Source organism: Fopius arisanus, unplaced genomic scaffold, assembly GCF_000806365.1.
Source record: "Fopius arisanus strain USDA-PBARC FA_bdor unplaced genomic scaffold, ASM80636v1 scaffold00035, whole genome shotgun sequence".
Taxonomy (NCBI): domain Eukaryota; kingdom Metazoa; phylum Arthropoda; class Insecta; order Hymenoptera; family Braconidae; genus Fopius; species Fopius arisanus.
In genome coordinates, this window is record NW_011887774.1 from 383412 (window position 1) to 399243 (window position 15832).

The 15832-nt window shown below is 35.5% G+C and overlaps 1 protein-coding gene across 1 annotated transcript in view; it reads right to left on the bottom strand.

Annotated features, from left to right (window-relative positions):
• Positions 1–6858: 6858 nt before the first annotated feature.
• The window catches only part of Optix (optix), a 28872-nt gene continuing 19898 nt past the window's right edge, over positions 6859–15832 (bottom strand). Inside the window, exons 2-3 of the mRNA XM_011303896.1 lie at positions 9682–10086; positions 6859–8625 (exon numbers count right to left, since the gene is read on the bottom strand). Of these exons, the coding sequence (XP_011302198.1) occupies positions 8244–8625; positions 9682–10086 (787 nt within the window). The 3' untranslated portion in view covers positions 6859–8243. The remainder of the gene's footprint in view (positions 8626–9681; positions 10087–15832) is intronic.

The following is a 15832-nucleotide window of genomic DNA, read 5'->3' on the forward strand; positions in this document are numbered from 1 at the left end:
GTGGAACATCATCCATCATGCTTCATAAGACATACGCGGAGAGAAAAGTCCAAGAAAATTTACTGTGCCGAGCACTACAATCGTGGTGCAAAATGCTAGAATAGTAGAACTTCTTTGATTCACAAATAAAAATTACTATCAATATGTCAAATTTTCTTATACATTCCGTAATTAATCATGTTTGGCTCCATAAAATTTACTAAACAGCACTATAAAATTTGAAGGTCTATCATTTTTTGTTTGAGTTTGAAAGAAAAATTGATAGAAATCCTTCAAAAATTCCTATCCAGATCGGTATTTTTTATTGTGCTCTCTTTTAATTTTTACTGTGCTACACAGCATTTTCTCCAAACATTTTTTAACCCAATATGATTGGTTAGCGATTAACGTCGATTGTTTCCGATTATTGCCGAAGTTGAATTTAACAATGGTAACTGTTGCGACGACTATGAATTTTTATTTGGCCGATAACGAAGTTTTGCTCGGCCGATGAACAAATATTACTGCATGGCATAGTAATTTTTCTCAGGCCTGCAGTTTACACCTAGATTGTAAGGCAGCACAGTTATTTTTATCGAAATCACAATATAAAAATTCATGGATTTTTCTCTCCGTGTACTTGACGCTTCTTCTGTGTGTTGTTAGATATGTGCTAACTTAAAGGATAATTAGACTCACATTAAAACGACAATGAACTATAACTATGGAAGATATTTATTTTCGTAAATGTATCACTTACAATTCAAAATAAAATGCTTCACTAACTATTCTTGAGCTGAAAAAAATATTGATTTGAGAATTTTTAATGATCTTTCCATGTTGGGCAATGAATCGATGATTGGAAAATCATGGTTGGACTTTCATCATATATATATATATATATTGTATAAGGCTGTGAAGGTAATGCCGAATGTGCAACGAATTAGAATAAGTATTTAACGCGAGTTTTGTTACGATAGGCACAAAATTTCATTCCTGAACCCCGCATGGATGGAATTGTGGTTGTATTGCCACCATATGTGGAGTAGGAATCGGATAATACCCAACATTTTGGTATTAGGGGAACACGAGTTTTGTACATAAGGTGATGGAGTTAGGATACTCCATTGGCACAACATAAACCTCATAGTACTAAGCGGCTTAGTAACTTCGGAGGGGCAGTGACGCCTGAAACATCCCATAGATACCCTAGAAGTAAAGCTCTGTCGCTGAGAAAATCCGACATTGACTCTGTTACATTGAAATTCCACAAATAAAAACAATTTTTTTTAATAAATAAAAATTTCTTCTGCCGTATAGAATCGTATGCGATAAATATTTCACCTTGTTCAGAGACTGAATTTGGTCAAGAAAAACAGCTAAGAAAATATTAGTTGTTTCCCATGCGAGAGTTTACCCCCATAATCTGAAACTCGAAAAGGGGGCTCTGGGACACACCCCCATTGAAATCACATACACAACGGGATATACTTAAATTAAATGTTGGCAGGGCCAGTGTCGCATTATAGTATTCTAATTCCAAGTTATATCTAACCTCTTATTAAACCCGTGTGAACCTAACTACTCAGCCCAAATCCAGCATTGATCAACGTACGATTATATCGTTTCAGTTTTATTCTTTCAAATTACCGCTTTTCAGTCTTTTCATTTACAGAATGTAAAATTTTTATTCAATTGAGAAGAAATAACTGCAGTAATAATAACAAACCACAGTTGAGTTGTCAAATGCAGGACACCTATAACTGTCTAACAATAATTTTTGAAGCGGACTGTCAGTTTCACAAATATAATTGTATGTTATGTTCTCCACTATCATCTCACAGTAATGTAACAGATGTAATGTTTTCGGAATGGAATTCCAACCGTTTCTAGGCTCCAAATTAGTGAAGATCAGTGAAATTTTCAATGTTTTATAAGTCTTTACCCACCAACAAAACAGACGTAGATTATTTGGAAAATTCGTGTAATGAAAAATGTTAACGAGCTTTTTTCAATCTTCGTATTTATTCTAACTGTGGAAATGGTAAAGAGGCGTTTATCTGTGAAAAGCAATGTTTTCTGCGGTTATATAAAGAGTATTACCACAGTTATACGAAACAGAGGATTAAACAAGGAGCTCAACAAAAGATCTGTGTTGACATCGCCTTCTATTTGTAATTTATCTCTCATTTTAATATTGAAAATCAATCTTGGCCCTTATAGCAGTGTTATCTTGAAATTAAAGCGAAAGTTCTTCTTCATTAACGCAACAGAGTTTAAATAAAAAAACGCTTCAGTTCGCAGGTCTTAACGGCTTTAATACCCTATTATATATCCCCTACTACATCGGAATGGATAACGCATTTCATTTTACACATCAACATTACAGCAACTTTTTGGAAATATCACAATCTACATCTTCAGCATTTGAAAAAATAATAGAGGCTATGGTAGATAAAAAGAAAAAATCTCGAATGAGCTCCTTTAAAATACACACCTAAGTCTATTATAATTTTTTCAAATGTCGCAATATAAGGAAGACATCACTGTAAATTTTAATCGAAATTGACCGAAGCTGAGAATGATGTATGTGTCGAAACACGTTTAAAATGATTCGGCAACAATTTGAAATAAGCATCGTCAAAAATTGAAATAAAAAAAAAAGAAAAAAAAAATTTTTAGTAAAGGTTTTATATCTCATCCCATCCCATCAGACTGCATACACAGTGGTATCTTTAAAGCTCAGGGGCTGATATTAAACTTTTACCGGATTTTTTCCAATGCCTGTCTGAAAAATTAGCGTCGACAAAATAGTGGAAATTTTTTGGAGAGGTGTTTTAACCTCTAATTTTCAATGCTTATAATAAGCGTTCTAAATAAATAAGAGATGACGATAAAATCAACACAAGTGCAATTTCAAGTATGAGTGCAATTTAAGAGAATGTAAAAGACAAGTCCAACTTGGATTCATCTAATTTTGCAATTATATTAAATACAAAAGTATTATTATTTATTTTCTGAGCAGTCAAAATGATGATAGAAAATGTTGATAAATACGTATACAAGATAAAATAAATTTACAAATATAGCACTGGAGAAAAAAGCGTCAATTGGGTATTTAGGCGATTGATCATCGTTCAAGTGCGAAATGACTCGAGCCAAAAGCGCCTCGTCTCGTTGAAAGTATTCACACACTTGAATATATAGTTGAGGTTTTTTTCGTATTCGTTAACCTGGCGCCATTGAAACTTAGGTGCATATTTTTTCAAGTATATAATCAATTTTCAAGTATCAAGATTCAAGTATATAATCCATAGTGAATAGAATTAGCAAGAAACAAATGAACAAGTTCATGGAAAAATTGATTCAACTAAAGAAGTTTGTTGTGAATTTCAATTGAGAACGTATGTGTTGAGTCGACACATTTTCCTTCTCAGCGTTGAATGGATCTCTCCTTAGTAATCGAAAAGAATATGGTATAATCCGGGTAAATATTATTCTTTTGGTTAGAAATTACGATGGTCCTCGAGGGTCCAAGAGGGCATGATCCTGAACTAGTAGCCGGAAGAAGTGGCCTAAGATCGGAATATCCCATAATACGAAAAACTTCCTACCGCAACAATGAACATGAAACGGTCTTAAAAAATCGTAGATCCTTTCAAGATTTATCCCCATTGGTTTTTCACACCTTCCTTTTTGAGGCCTCGTGGCATCCAACCGTCCACGGTGACAGTGGGCCTCCACAACAAATACCTGGGGTCCAAACGATAATCTCACTAAGACCCGGTCCATTACAAAAAAGACGAGATCCATTATGATTCCACGGTATTGTTGAGGTGTCGAATCTGTCTACAAATAACCACTAGAGAAATTGTTACTCAGTGACACTGTTACTAGTCTCTCGCTCTTATACCTTCTCTCTTCATTCCAATATATCCTTAAAGTTCTCACCTACGGCAATTGGAATTGTGCCTTTGTCGTAGTCTCGTCTCACTCCTCTTTTTCAGTCTGTCCCATTCAGAGTGGACTACATTATTTTGTTATAAGGTTCTCTAACCACACCGCATTATCCTAAACATCTAAATCCGGACAGCTGGGATCCTCATGGGGGTTCTCAACCCCTTGACTTGAAATATTCCAATCGAATTGATTAAAGATACTCAAATCCATACTCACTTATTTTTCACAAACATCTATCTTCGTATTCTTGACTGTCCTGTAGAGCTCGCAGAATCGTATCTACCCTCAAGGAGAACATATACATGCGAATAATTGACATATACGTGACTTACAGCATTTCTGGCTCTATGCGAGCTATCTTGCATATATGATAGATATATACCAAATATGTACGTATTCTAATGTACGGCATTGTGTTCCGAAATATACATGTACTCTGTAATTCATATATATTTCGCCTATAAATCGCTTTCCGTAATGGTGACTTATAATTAAGCTCAACTTTCAAAAAGTTCCGCATTTATATTAATGTTTTCTGTATTCTCTCTTATTGTTTCCGAATGGAAGCATTGCAATCATTCGAGTTTACAATTCCCTAATTTTACGTGGAAATTATGTGGAACAGTCTGAAACGTAAAAATACGAAGTTTGAAAGTCATGTGTGTGTACGCGAATGGTCAATTGAGGGTCAACTTTTGAAAAATGGGAAAAATAGACGGATGAATTGATTCCGAACATCTGAAATTACACCAGTTTATAGGTCTTAATATATACTTGATCTGTCCTAAATTTCAACCCGATCGGTCGAGTAGTTTTCGAAATATCGCTAATTGTTTCTGAAATTTTTTTGCAAATATCTCAGAGCAATCCAACCAATTTCTTTTTTTTTATATTTGTTTCAATATGCTCCATGTAGATCAGTCAGAATATACGTGTGCTTCCCCAAATTTTTCGAGATATTTCAATTTTTATATTTTTCAAAAAAATTAATTGTACGCGCTCTCTGATTTTTGAATCAGCCTATCAACTTGTTTCATTTAATATTTAATCTTTTCACGTTCTAATTTTGAGTATTCACTTCGTATCTTTAAGACACATTCATTCGCTCGAAAAGAAAGAAAAGTCTTTTCAACTTACAAATTTTCAACGCATTTTTATTACTTCTTCACAAGAAGCGTATGTTCGAAGGAAACAATGGTCTCCGCTAATTGTAATGTAAATAATCTTAAACAGAAATCAAACAATTTTTTTTCAAATTACAATATATATAAAAATTATAAAATATTCTTAATGAAAACTTTTTGGATTAAAAAAAATGTTATATATGCATATAAAATTGCAAAAAAACAAGGAACATAAAATAAATATATGAATTGGAAAAATTTTCAATCAATTTTTTTATATAAAAATAAAAATTTATAAAGTAAATTGATTCTATGAGTTACCCTATCTATAAAAGGTGATACACCAAAATTAAGTTGAGTAGACAAGAGTAAGATTTCGGATAAATTCATGCATAAGACTTTTCACGCGTAACCCTACTTCTCATGTGCCATTCCGAATAAAATTCATTTCTTATTAGTCAATTGATGATGCCATTATCATCACAACGCGGTGGGCGCGTCCGGTCCCGTGTACTTTTATGATAGTATAAAAGAGCATACTTTTGTGATGGAGTACATTTTTTTCGATATTCGCCGATATGATGACTATAGGCGCGGAAAGGGCGTTTCAAATGCTAGTGATTGAAAAAGTTAATTAGGAATAATTGTTCCTTAAAATATTTAATTGTTCCTATGACACTGTAGTTCTTTCCTATGGGTAGTTGAATGCAAATATTCACGAGACTTCCTTGAAGAGGAAAAAATGATCAATTGAAATAGCTCACCCGAAATTGAGAACCACTTTCTAATGAATGTGTCAGAGGTGTCGGAGCAGCAACTGTCAAAACACGCCCAAGCGAAAAGCGTGACGCTGTGTCATTCTAGTAGTCAGAACAAGCCACAGGGTAGGACGAATGGAAGAGGGAGGGGGAATCGGTTTCAACGAAAATTGTAAGAGAGGGGACAATTTTCGAATGGGAGCATATGTATCGGTTTAGTACCCTGTGGAATTCGTTCGACCGTTTTCGATAGACCAATCATTATCTCACAATCTTCAAATATTTTTCGTCTACAAAACAAGCAGTGGTCCTCTCCCCTTTTTACGATCAGGGGCTGTCCTTTGGCACAAGGTGATTACGTCATCATTCGAAATGAAAAAAATTAATGAAATGAAACAATTTTCAGACACTTTACTTGAAACATTAATTTTAAAAGAATGTAAATTGTCCATGCATAACCTCAACGACCGTGTGAATAATTTTTATATTAATTAAACTCGGTGAATAAAAAGAAGACATAAATCCCCCCCTCCCAAACAGACAACAGGGAAACAACAAAAATGATAAAACTTGAGGGGTTTTTGTTGATTGGAAGGGAGTAACCTAGGACTGAATAAAGCATAATAATAATGAGATAGTTTATGATTCTAGGGAGCTCTTAAAAGCATGCGCTGGGCTTTTTACGAAGGGAGCTTAACCTATAGGGATCAGTTACGGAAGTGAGACGAAAGCCCATTGGTTAAATTTGTCAGCGATCTCACGCCCACACGACCGGCATTATCATCCAACCAGAAAGCCCCATCTTATCTCCCCTTCTCGACTATCACCACAAATTAGAGAAAAAGAGGAGAAAAATAAGCAATCACATTGGTAGATTCATAATAATCTGTTAATATATTTTCGCGTGAATTTATTTACAGGCGCAAATAATAATAAGTTTTAATAATATTAATAATGAATATTAATAGGGTTCTTTTGTTCATATATATATATATAATATGTATATTTTTTTTATATAATTAATTTGTTTACGTCGATCACCTAGAAATATTTACGTGCTAGTATGTTCAGTATGTATAAGGATTCGATTATTATACCTATACAAGTATTTTCATCGCTCCACCATCGACATAATGAGTTTCTTGATCTTTTTGGAATTTTTATTTCCTCTTGATGTCGAACAGATGAATGAAAATGCCCTCAAGGCATAGTCCTTCGTAAGGTGTGAAATTTCCAGCAATCGTTTCCTAATTCTGTCGCTCCATCTTTTATGGAAATCATATTTTTACTCGATTTATCTGTTAGTAACTCCTTTACGCCTCTTGTCACGCACCTCTTCGTTTACTTCCAGAGTAATATTGTTTGCTCGCCAATCCGTAATTCGATAATTGTATTTTTCAAGCTGCGCTAGACCTACTTAATCTAATGACGGAGTTGTTCAGGGCAAATGGGCAACAAGGCAGGGTTGGGTGACGGAAAATAAAGATTTCGATGATACTGGCATTGGATTAATTACAATATTCAATAACGAAAAGACCTCTCGAGTCCTGGAGACTAGGAGAAGAATTGTAATACAATTTAATTTATACTTTACATGAACGACTATATTCTTTCGTTGTCGTTTTCTAGCCTGTCCAGACTGTAAGAATATTATATTTATTTTTTAGTTCTTGGAAAAATCTAGTAATAGTTGAACGCAATGGCCTTTCAGAAGTTTTTGATTTACATCAAAAATTAAAAGCCTTGACTTTTTGCATTTTTTGCAAGAGTTTTAGTGAAAATTCTCACAAATCTATTACGTTATACAGAATTATTAATATTTAGACATTCATAAATATTCATCCATGTCACATTTCAGAACAGTCTGGACTTGACATGAAATTCTTATAAAACAAATAAACAAAATAAAACATTGCCACTAAGGGATCACCGCGAATCAGTCTCGTATCTCTCGCGGATTATCGAATGGAAGTCAATAGAAAAATGGGATTGGGCTCTCTCAGCATTTATCAGTTTACACTATTTATCTCGGCATAGCATTAAATTTTGTCATTAATTTTACATTTTCCTCAAACTGATGAAAACTCGTTACACCCCTCGAATGTATTTCATATTTACAATTCGTTCAAATTAACCTGCAATTTGCTATATGACAATACTAACCCATTAATGGGTATCTCGACAGGGATTATTGATGAGGAAAATTCATTGAGTTGATTTCTAGTACTTCCCGTATGATTATCCGCTTTCTCATTTCTTTCATTAGATATCAATGAATATTTACAATTGAAACAAATAAAAACAGATGGTTCGTCATCCCGATTCACGTTGGATATTTACACAATTAGACATGATGGTTACCATGATGATTTAGTAAATCACGATAATTTATCACTGAATGATCAGGCTGCCAATGATTCTATCACGCTGGTGAAAATGGCCTGTGAATCTGTGGGGGTTTGGGATTTATCGGTGGTGTTGCCACTCTGATCAAACCCTGGCCGGGTTTTTGTTGGATATGATGGGAAGTTTGATTCGGCGGACTACCTCGGGATGACGGGGTGTGGGGACTTGGTACTGCCACTCTCAAAGGTCCTGTCACTGAGAGGTTTGTGGCAACCAGAGGTGGACTGTGAGCCTCGCTGAGGCTATCTGAGAGCCGCGAGATACCGCCGTCTGACAGTCTTGACGCATCTGACAACCTTGATATACCTTCTGGTAGTTGATGCTGCGGGTGCGGGTGGTGGAGAATTGTCTCATGGTGGTGCAATCTGGAATGATGGAGACCTAACGGCTCAGGTAATCTGCAAAATTACAACATTATTTATTACGTTTATTTATTTCTTACATATTGTATTGTATTGTATTTGCATTTTTTATCTTGGCATTTGCATGTAATCATAAAAAAACATAGGACTACCTTGGTCATTTGAACAAGCCACTGACCACTCCTCCATTGAAAGCCATACATGAGCAAATTTCATTTTTTTTTTTCATTTTCAACCTCTCGAGTCTCAAAAAACCTATTCACTATCCTACTCCTAAGTACAAACTATTATTGCACTTGGTACTTGTACATTTTTCTGACCCAAGTCATCCAGAGATTTACGGATTTCAGGATCCATTTTTCCCAGATTTCATAGTTATAAGTTTCAATGAATGAAATTGAAAAATTATTATTAAGCAGATTTCATTCCAAATTAATTTCACAATTCTGAATATATTTTTATTTAATTTCATAAATAATGAAGTATAATTAGAAAACCGAAAGTTTAATCTTTCGTATTTTCGAACCCTAAATACAGATGGACTTAAAACTTGAAACTTTCTCAAGTCCAAAGTCCTCTCGGAATTTAACAAAACTTAAAACCTACATTTCTCCGAGACTTAAAATTTGAAAAAATTTTTTGTATTTTTGAAAAAAATAGAAGGACTAAGTTTTTTAAGACTTTCGATTTATTTTTGAAAAAATAAAAGTTGGCGTGGAACTAATACTTTTTTGTACATCCTCAACGAATTTCACGTTTAATATGGATAAAGAGTGGATAGAGCATAAATGATAAAAAGTGAATATGATGACAGGTTGTATGGTGGTATTAGTATTAATACCAGAATTTTTCCGGTACTGCACAATTGAACTGGCGTTACCAGACGGCATGGTTATTTTCGCTATTTTCGATTTCTATCATTCGATAAAAATTGAGAAATTTCTCTGCCTGTCATGTAAATGTGATAAACAGTAGCGGTCATTATTATAAAATGACTTCTCTTGGAAAACATGAAAAGGCAATTGCAGTGGCGTTTCTGGTGGAAAATCATGATGATTAATTGGGGAAAAAAAACACGAATTTTATACACACCTCGATCCCAAATCGTCTCTTGGGCCGACTGCCTGAAACGGACTGGTATCCGTCAGTCTGAACATTCCTCCCGTGCTGGGAATGGTCGGATGAGTATGCTGAGGACTGTGTGGCCCAAAGCGAAAACCCGTCGCTGGAAACTTGAAGGCGGTTGCGTGAGTAAAACGAAATGCATGAGTATGGCCGGCGTCAAATCGAAAATTAATCGATGGGGGTGGTAGTGGCCCGACGGGTCCAAGAGAGATTGGTGACGGTTGATGATGAGATGGTGGTGGTGGTGATGATGGCGATGCGGGTGATGTGCCGCCGAGAGATATGTCAGAATCCTCTGTGTCGCTTCCACCTGGGCTGGGGCTGAGCGCACGACGAGAACCACCATTTCCTTGACCCGATTGCTGTTGTATTCTGCTTTCAACAACAAAAAACAAAAAACCAACATTCATTATTAGTCAATGACAAAACATCAAATTTCTGTAATAAAATAGGTGGATAATGAACAGCTATATAGCTATATATAAATAGATGAAGTAGGGAAACCCGAAGGATAATGCAACAATCAACTAATCCATCTATTCATGGTCAATGATAGACGATAATAACACGACTAGAGAGAGGAAATGACTCTTTCAGTGGAGCACATGGAGGTGTTAAACGTTGCTACATCCGCATCATGTTTATAACGTGCTAATAATAATCTCTAACACAACTCGTTGACTCAGCCAGTCATTAACCAACGGCCTTTATTCAGATAATTAATGCGTGGATGAAAAGGATTCATTCTCCAACGAGCGTCACATCCAGACGTAGTCATTAATTCTGAATTCTTATTTATTCACCATAACAAAATACAATAATATTCTTATTGTCAACTGAAAGCTGCTTGGAAAATTTGAAAGACTATTAGAAATATATTTACGACAAACGAGTGATTTGAGTGGATAAAAACAATACGAGGAATTCGAGATGTACAGCACTGAGGTTGTGCTCCCTCTACTTTTGACGTCGGCGACGCTGAATCGATCCTACAGTTTTCCCGGTGCACGTCGGGCCAACCAAAGAATCAGGGAGACATTCTCCGACAAAAGGGGGAAAAAATATAGAAGGAAAGTCCGTGTGTTTTCGTTACTAATCGGACTTCAACTCCCTCTTGTTACATCTCGAAACAACTCAACAGCCGTATTTTATCGCTCTTTACGTCTACTCGATGCTTTCCAATGTATTTTAGGAGAGCTTTTGGGAGTTTTCCAAGTGATTAGTTTGAACGTGATTTAAAGTGTGGATAGCTTTTGAAAGGATGGATATGTCGACCACCCAAGCTTCGTATACACGGTCACAGAAATTCTGTAAAAATAACCTATCCCGAAAAATGACCGTACTACTCGCTAAAATTTGTCAACTGTCTAGTAACAATTCTCTACAGCCGTTCGAGAAAATTACCAAATTACTCAACTTTTAGGTATCTTGGTCATTTTATCAAGCAGTCAACAAATTTTTATTATCAAATTAAAAATTACGTAGAAGTTAGGTACATTTTCTCAAAAGTTTATATAACTTTTACCAAGCAGTTGACAAATTTTACTAAGCGATACGCTAAACGGATAGGTAATTATTACTGACTTTTTCTCTTCGTGTGATAAAATGAGGATAAATCATAATCACAGAAGTAATCATATAGTAATCATACTCCTGAATAAGCGGGCACTTGTTGAACAAATATGGAAAATTGTTAACTATATATCTAATGAACCTGTGTAAATACTACAGTATATTTTCCGGAGAAGAAATCGAGAGATAGGTACATAATAAATGTACAATGTTTAACACGTATAAATATGAATGTAGTGTCAAGAGTTTCATTTAAATTCGACTGTAATTTTCTTTTTTATTGAATAGTGAGTGATAGTGTGGGGCATTAGGCTCTCTGATTTCAATCTATTTCAGTTATATCGGAATAATTTGGTTTTGATTCCTCAATCTGCAATTAATCATGTTCATCGACCATTAAAAATTGGCAAGAAGGGTGTATCAAATCGCTAGAAGGCACTTACGGGGATGTCGGGGCCTCTGATACAGGTGCCAGGAGAGGCCAAATGCATCGGTGAAGAGAGGAAGACTCAGGAGGAATTCGGTGGCTTGTTGTATTATATGTCTGACGCCGATGCTCCTCGAGCTTCCACTCATCCCTCTCCACATGCATTTACACGCAATGACGAGACAATTTTTGGAGAATTATCCCCAGCACGATGCCAATTATGAGAATGGATAATGGGACACCGGTGGCAAATGGTCAAGACGTACTTATAAATTCAGCCCAAAGAAAAACAAAATTAATTTTCACTCTAAAAATTTTAAAAGTCCCCTCAAATTCATTCTCAATTGATTTTTGTCTACGAAAAACAGGAGAGAAAATTTGGGGAAATGTGAATTTCTGAAATTTTCCAACAATGTACGATTAAGCGTATACAGACGCACAAAAAACCTGCATTGGAAAGGAAAAAGTAAAACAATGGAAAATATAGAGGGCTATAGGGGGCTATAGGGGGCTATAGGGGGGCAAAAGGGATATATATCTGATGAGGCCGGGAACCCCTTGTGAAGGCTATCATTTTAACAGAATCTGGGGGTCATGTGACAGTACATACTCTCACATTTTTCCCTCTTTAGCCATGACATGACAGAGACATGACCGAGAGAATATTTTCCATCTCTCGTGCCATGCTAAATAGCGAGTCCCGCGGACAATAGATGGATATATATATATTGAAGCCGGAGAATCTGAGGCTGAGGCTGTGAGTTGGACGACGACAAAAGGTAACTGGATACCAGCGTGCATCATGTGAACGGTCGAGGCGCGATTCGAAACGGTACACGCTCTTCCTCCCCTCTAACCCCTCGATCTCTTGTATCACCCCCTAAATCCCCTTCGGGACATTTTTTCATCTTGCTAGCTCGTTTTTAATAGCCGCTAATAGAGACGTTAAAACGATACGACCCCCCTACCCCAGCCACTCTGACGGCCTGATCTTTCATTCTGCCGTTTTATCCTTTTCATCCACAATGTCGGATTGTATTGGTGCACTAGATGCTCATTCTTCATTCCTTTCATTCACTTCAACAATAAAACGCGTATTTTACACCGCCTCATTACCCCATATAATTCATGAATTTTAGAACAAAGTCATTTTTCATTGAGATATTCATTATTATTTTGGGCTTTTTGCTTTTGTTTAGGTTGTAGGTTTTTGCGAGGTGCATTAGGATGAAACAAAGGATGTCTGAAGTGCAGCGGGAGCATGAAGGAATATGCGTGCGTGAAACGCCGACAGCCTGCAGGTAGCCCATGATTTGCAATATTTTATCGTACTGAGACCAACTCCACTCTCCCTTCATCTTTCCTTTTTGCCAAGATGCCTATGCCATGGCGCCGATCATATTCCAGATCAGGGGGATATCTTTCACTCTCCCCACAATTTTTCATCTGCATTTCCGCATTTTTCATTAATTCTTTGACAATTTTATCAATATTTCAAGTTTTTCTGTACTTTTTCATACATTTATAAATTGAGAATTGAAATGTGAGATTGAATGTCGGGCTTGTATAAACAGTTTGGTGAGTGTGTTTTGTATAAGTTTATAAGGTGATGGCCTTCGTATTCTTCGGGAGGAGATAGTCCACTCATCTGAGGGGCGATGGAAGCTCTCAGCTTTTAGCTATATAGCTTTACTTCTCTCTAGTGTCCTTTGTCCTAATGCTGCTTGACGTACATTTGGCAAGACATTTGTTTTAAAGGGAAAGTATCAATTTTTTTTCACAAAATTATTTTCATGTGCATCTACAAATAAAAATCTAGCGGTATATGTTGTAGAATATTATTTAGTTTTTACCATCGGCTAAGTTACGAGTTTAAGAATGTAATTTCTTCATTGACCAATTAGTTTATTTCTGGAATATTCTAGTACGTCTCATTTTTCAGATCGATATGAGACGGAAAAACCTTGAAAATGTGAAAAATTCAAGCGAATTCTAGCGAATTTCCCTGAATTTTCAATGCATTCAAAATTCCGTTGTATTTGATGGAAGAATTTCATGAAAAAATCCATTATTATTTAGCGTATACAATGAAATTTTATTGAATTTTCGATATAAATGAGAAATTGAGTGAACGTTTTTAATGAAATTGTAGATATGAAAAATCAATATTTTATATTCGAGATGAGAAAAGAAATGAAATCTCATAATGACCGAGAGATTTCGAAACGGTTTAATTGTAAATTGAATCTATTGTAGCATTTTGGGTTAGAGAAGAAGAGCGCAGTGGAAGGACTTCCTCCCGAGGCAAACTACGTCCGGACTCAAAACCGTAATCCCGTTGTCTCTACACGTTCAACGAGACCGTAAAATTTGCCCTGGCTATACTCCAGGGGTTACCTTCCAACCCACTATATACAATAATGTAGGAAATCCATCCTCTTCTACCATTCTCTGGCATCCATGTATCTTGCTTGTCTTTGGCTCGTAAAATTATGCCGTTGACGTTAACCGTTGTTGCCGCAGTGAACCGAGATAAACGAGAGGATAATTAGCTACTACCACCATCCTCAGGCCCCTCTGGCTAATACCTCTGTACGCACCATTGGATTTTACAAGGCGAGGAAATGTTTTGTTACTCAGGTGTGGATGATTCTACCTTATTTTTCCAAATTTCTATACTATTTCTATACCCCCTCCCGGTAATTAAGCCATTTCCTCACCTGGAAAATAATGGAAAACCTGCCGACATTTGGCAGACAGCTACCGGAAGTCCTTTTCCATTTTTTGTGGAAAAAAAAATAGAGATTGGTATCGGGTAGTCCGTTTTTATGCCGAAAAGAAATATTACTTTGATGTCGAATAATTTCTTTTTTCACCCTTGAAAAATCCATTATCATAATATTACATATTAAGATGAAATAATTATGTAGCGAAATTTTTCTTTAAGCGGAAAAAAATGAGAGGTTTCGTATCGAATAGTTTTATATACCGAGAAGAAATATTACTTTTACCCACCATTTACACATTATCTGTGATAAAATAAATTTCATTTCGTTTGAAACAAATTAATCACTGTAAATCTTCATATGAAGGAAAATGATTATCTCGATGGATGAAATGTGAGAGTTCTCATGCGAAAAGCATTGTAATGATTTTCTGGAAACCAACATTAAATCTGCTTTCGAATTTCAATAAAAATTTACAGAGATTCCAAATTCATCAGCGATCGGGAATGAACAAAGATTGCCCATGTGACTGGAGGTTTTAACAAAAATCTAAATTTTCAATTTCAAGTCTAATTGTGAAAATAATTAAGAAAAAATTCACGTGAATCTTTTCGGAATAATTACACCAGAATTGATAGTCTTGATTGATTTTAATTATAAAACCTATGAGTTATCTATTGGTAAATTCTCTTACTTTCCGTTCTACTGTGATTTATTTACCAAGAATATTTCAATAATACTAATACTAACATCTTGAAACGAAAGATTACGTATTCATGAATCGTTCAGTCATGTGAAAATGAGAAAAATACGGGGTTAAATAATTTATTTGTAATCAGGAGTGTGTCGGGTATTCAAGTGTGCGGAAGGGCGTTCTTGTCAAGTCTTCAGGGGTTGATGCGATGTTTGAGGGTAAATACGCGACGAACTCTCCATTCAGATATCAATCTAAGGCTGCACAATCAATCGATTCCTACCCGTTTTTTTTTTCTTGAAAAAAATTAGGGAATACTATAAAAAAATAAGTTAAAAATTACTATAGAACTGGAAATTTTTAACGTTAACGTCAAACTGACCTGTCATTTCTCCAGAAATCTTCACTAACGAATTTATTAATTCCTTGATTATTAGAATAATTTCGAGAGTAGTTCTCCATTTCAAGGTTTACAGGCTATTGAAAAGCCCGGCACGGAAAAATTTCCAAAATTGACAAACTAACTTATTAAAATATCCATTTTTTCGAAAATTGTATGGTAGTTAACATTTAATTTTCACGCTGGGCCTCAAAATCAAGCCTTTATTACACAAAACCATGCCCCCATAACATGAAAAAAATCAATTTTCGTGAATTTTCAGGATAAATTTGAAATCTAGTGACTGGCTTAAATTAAAA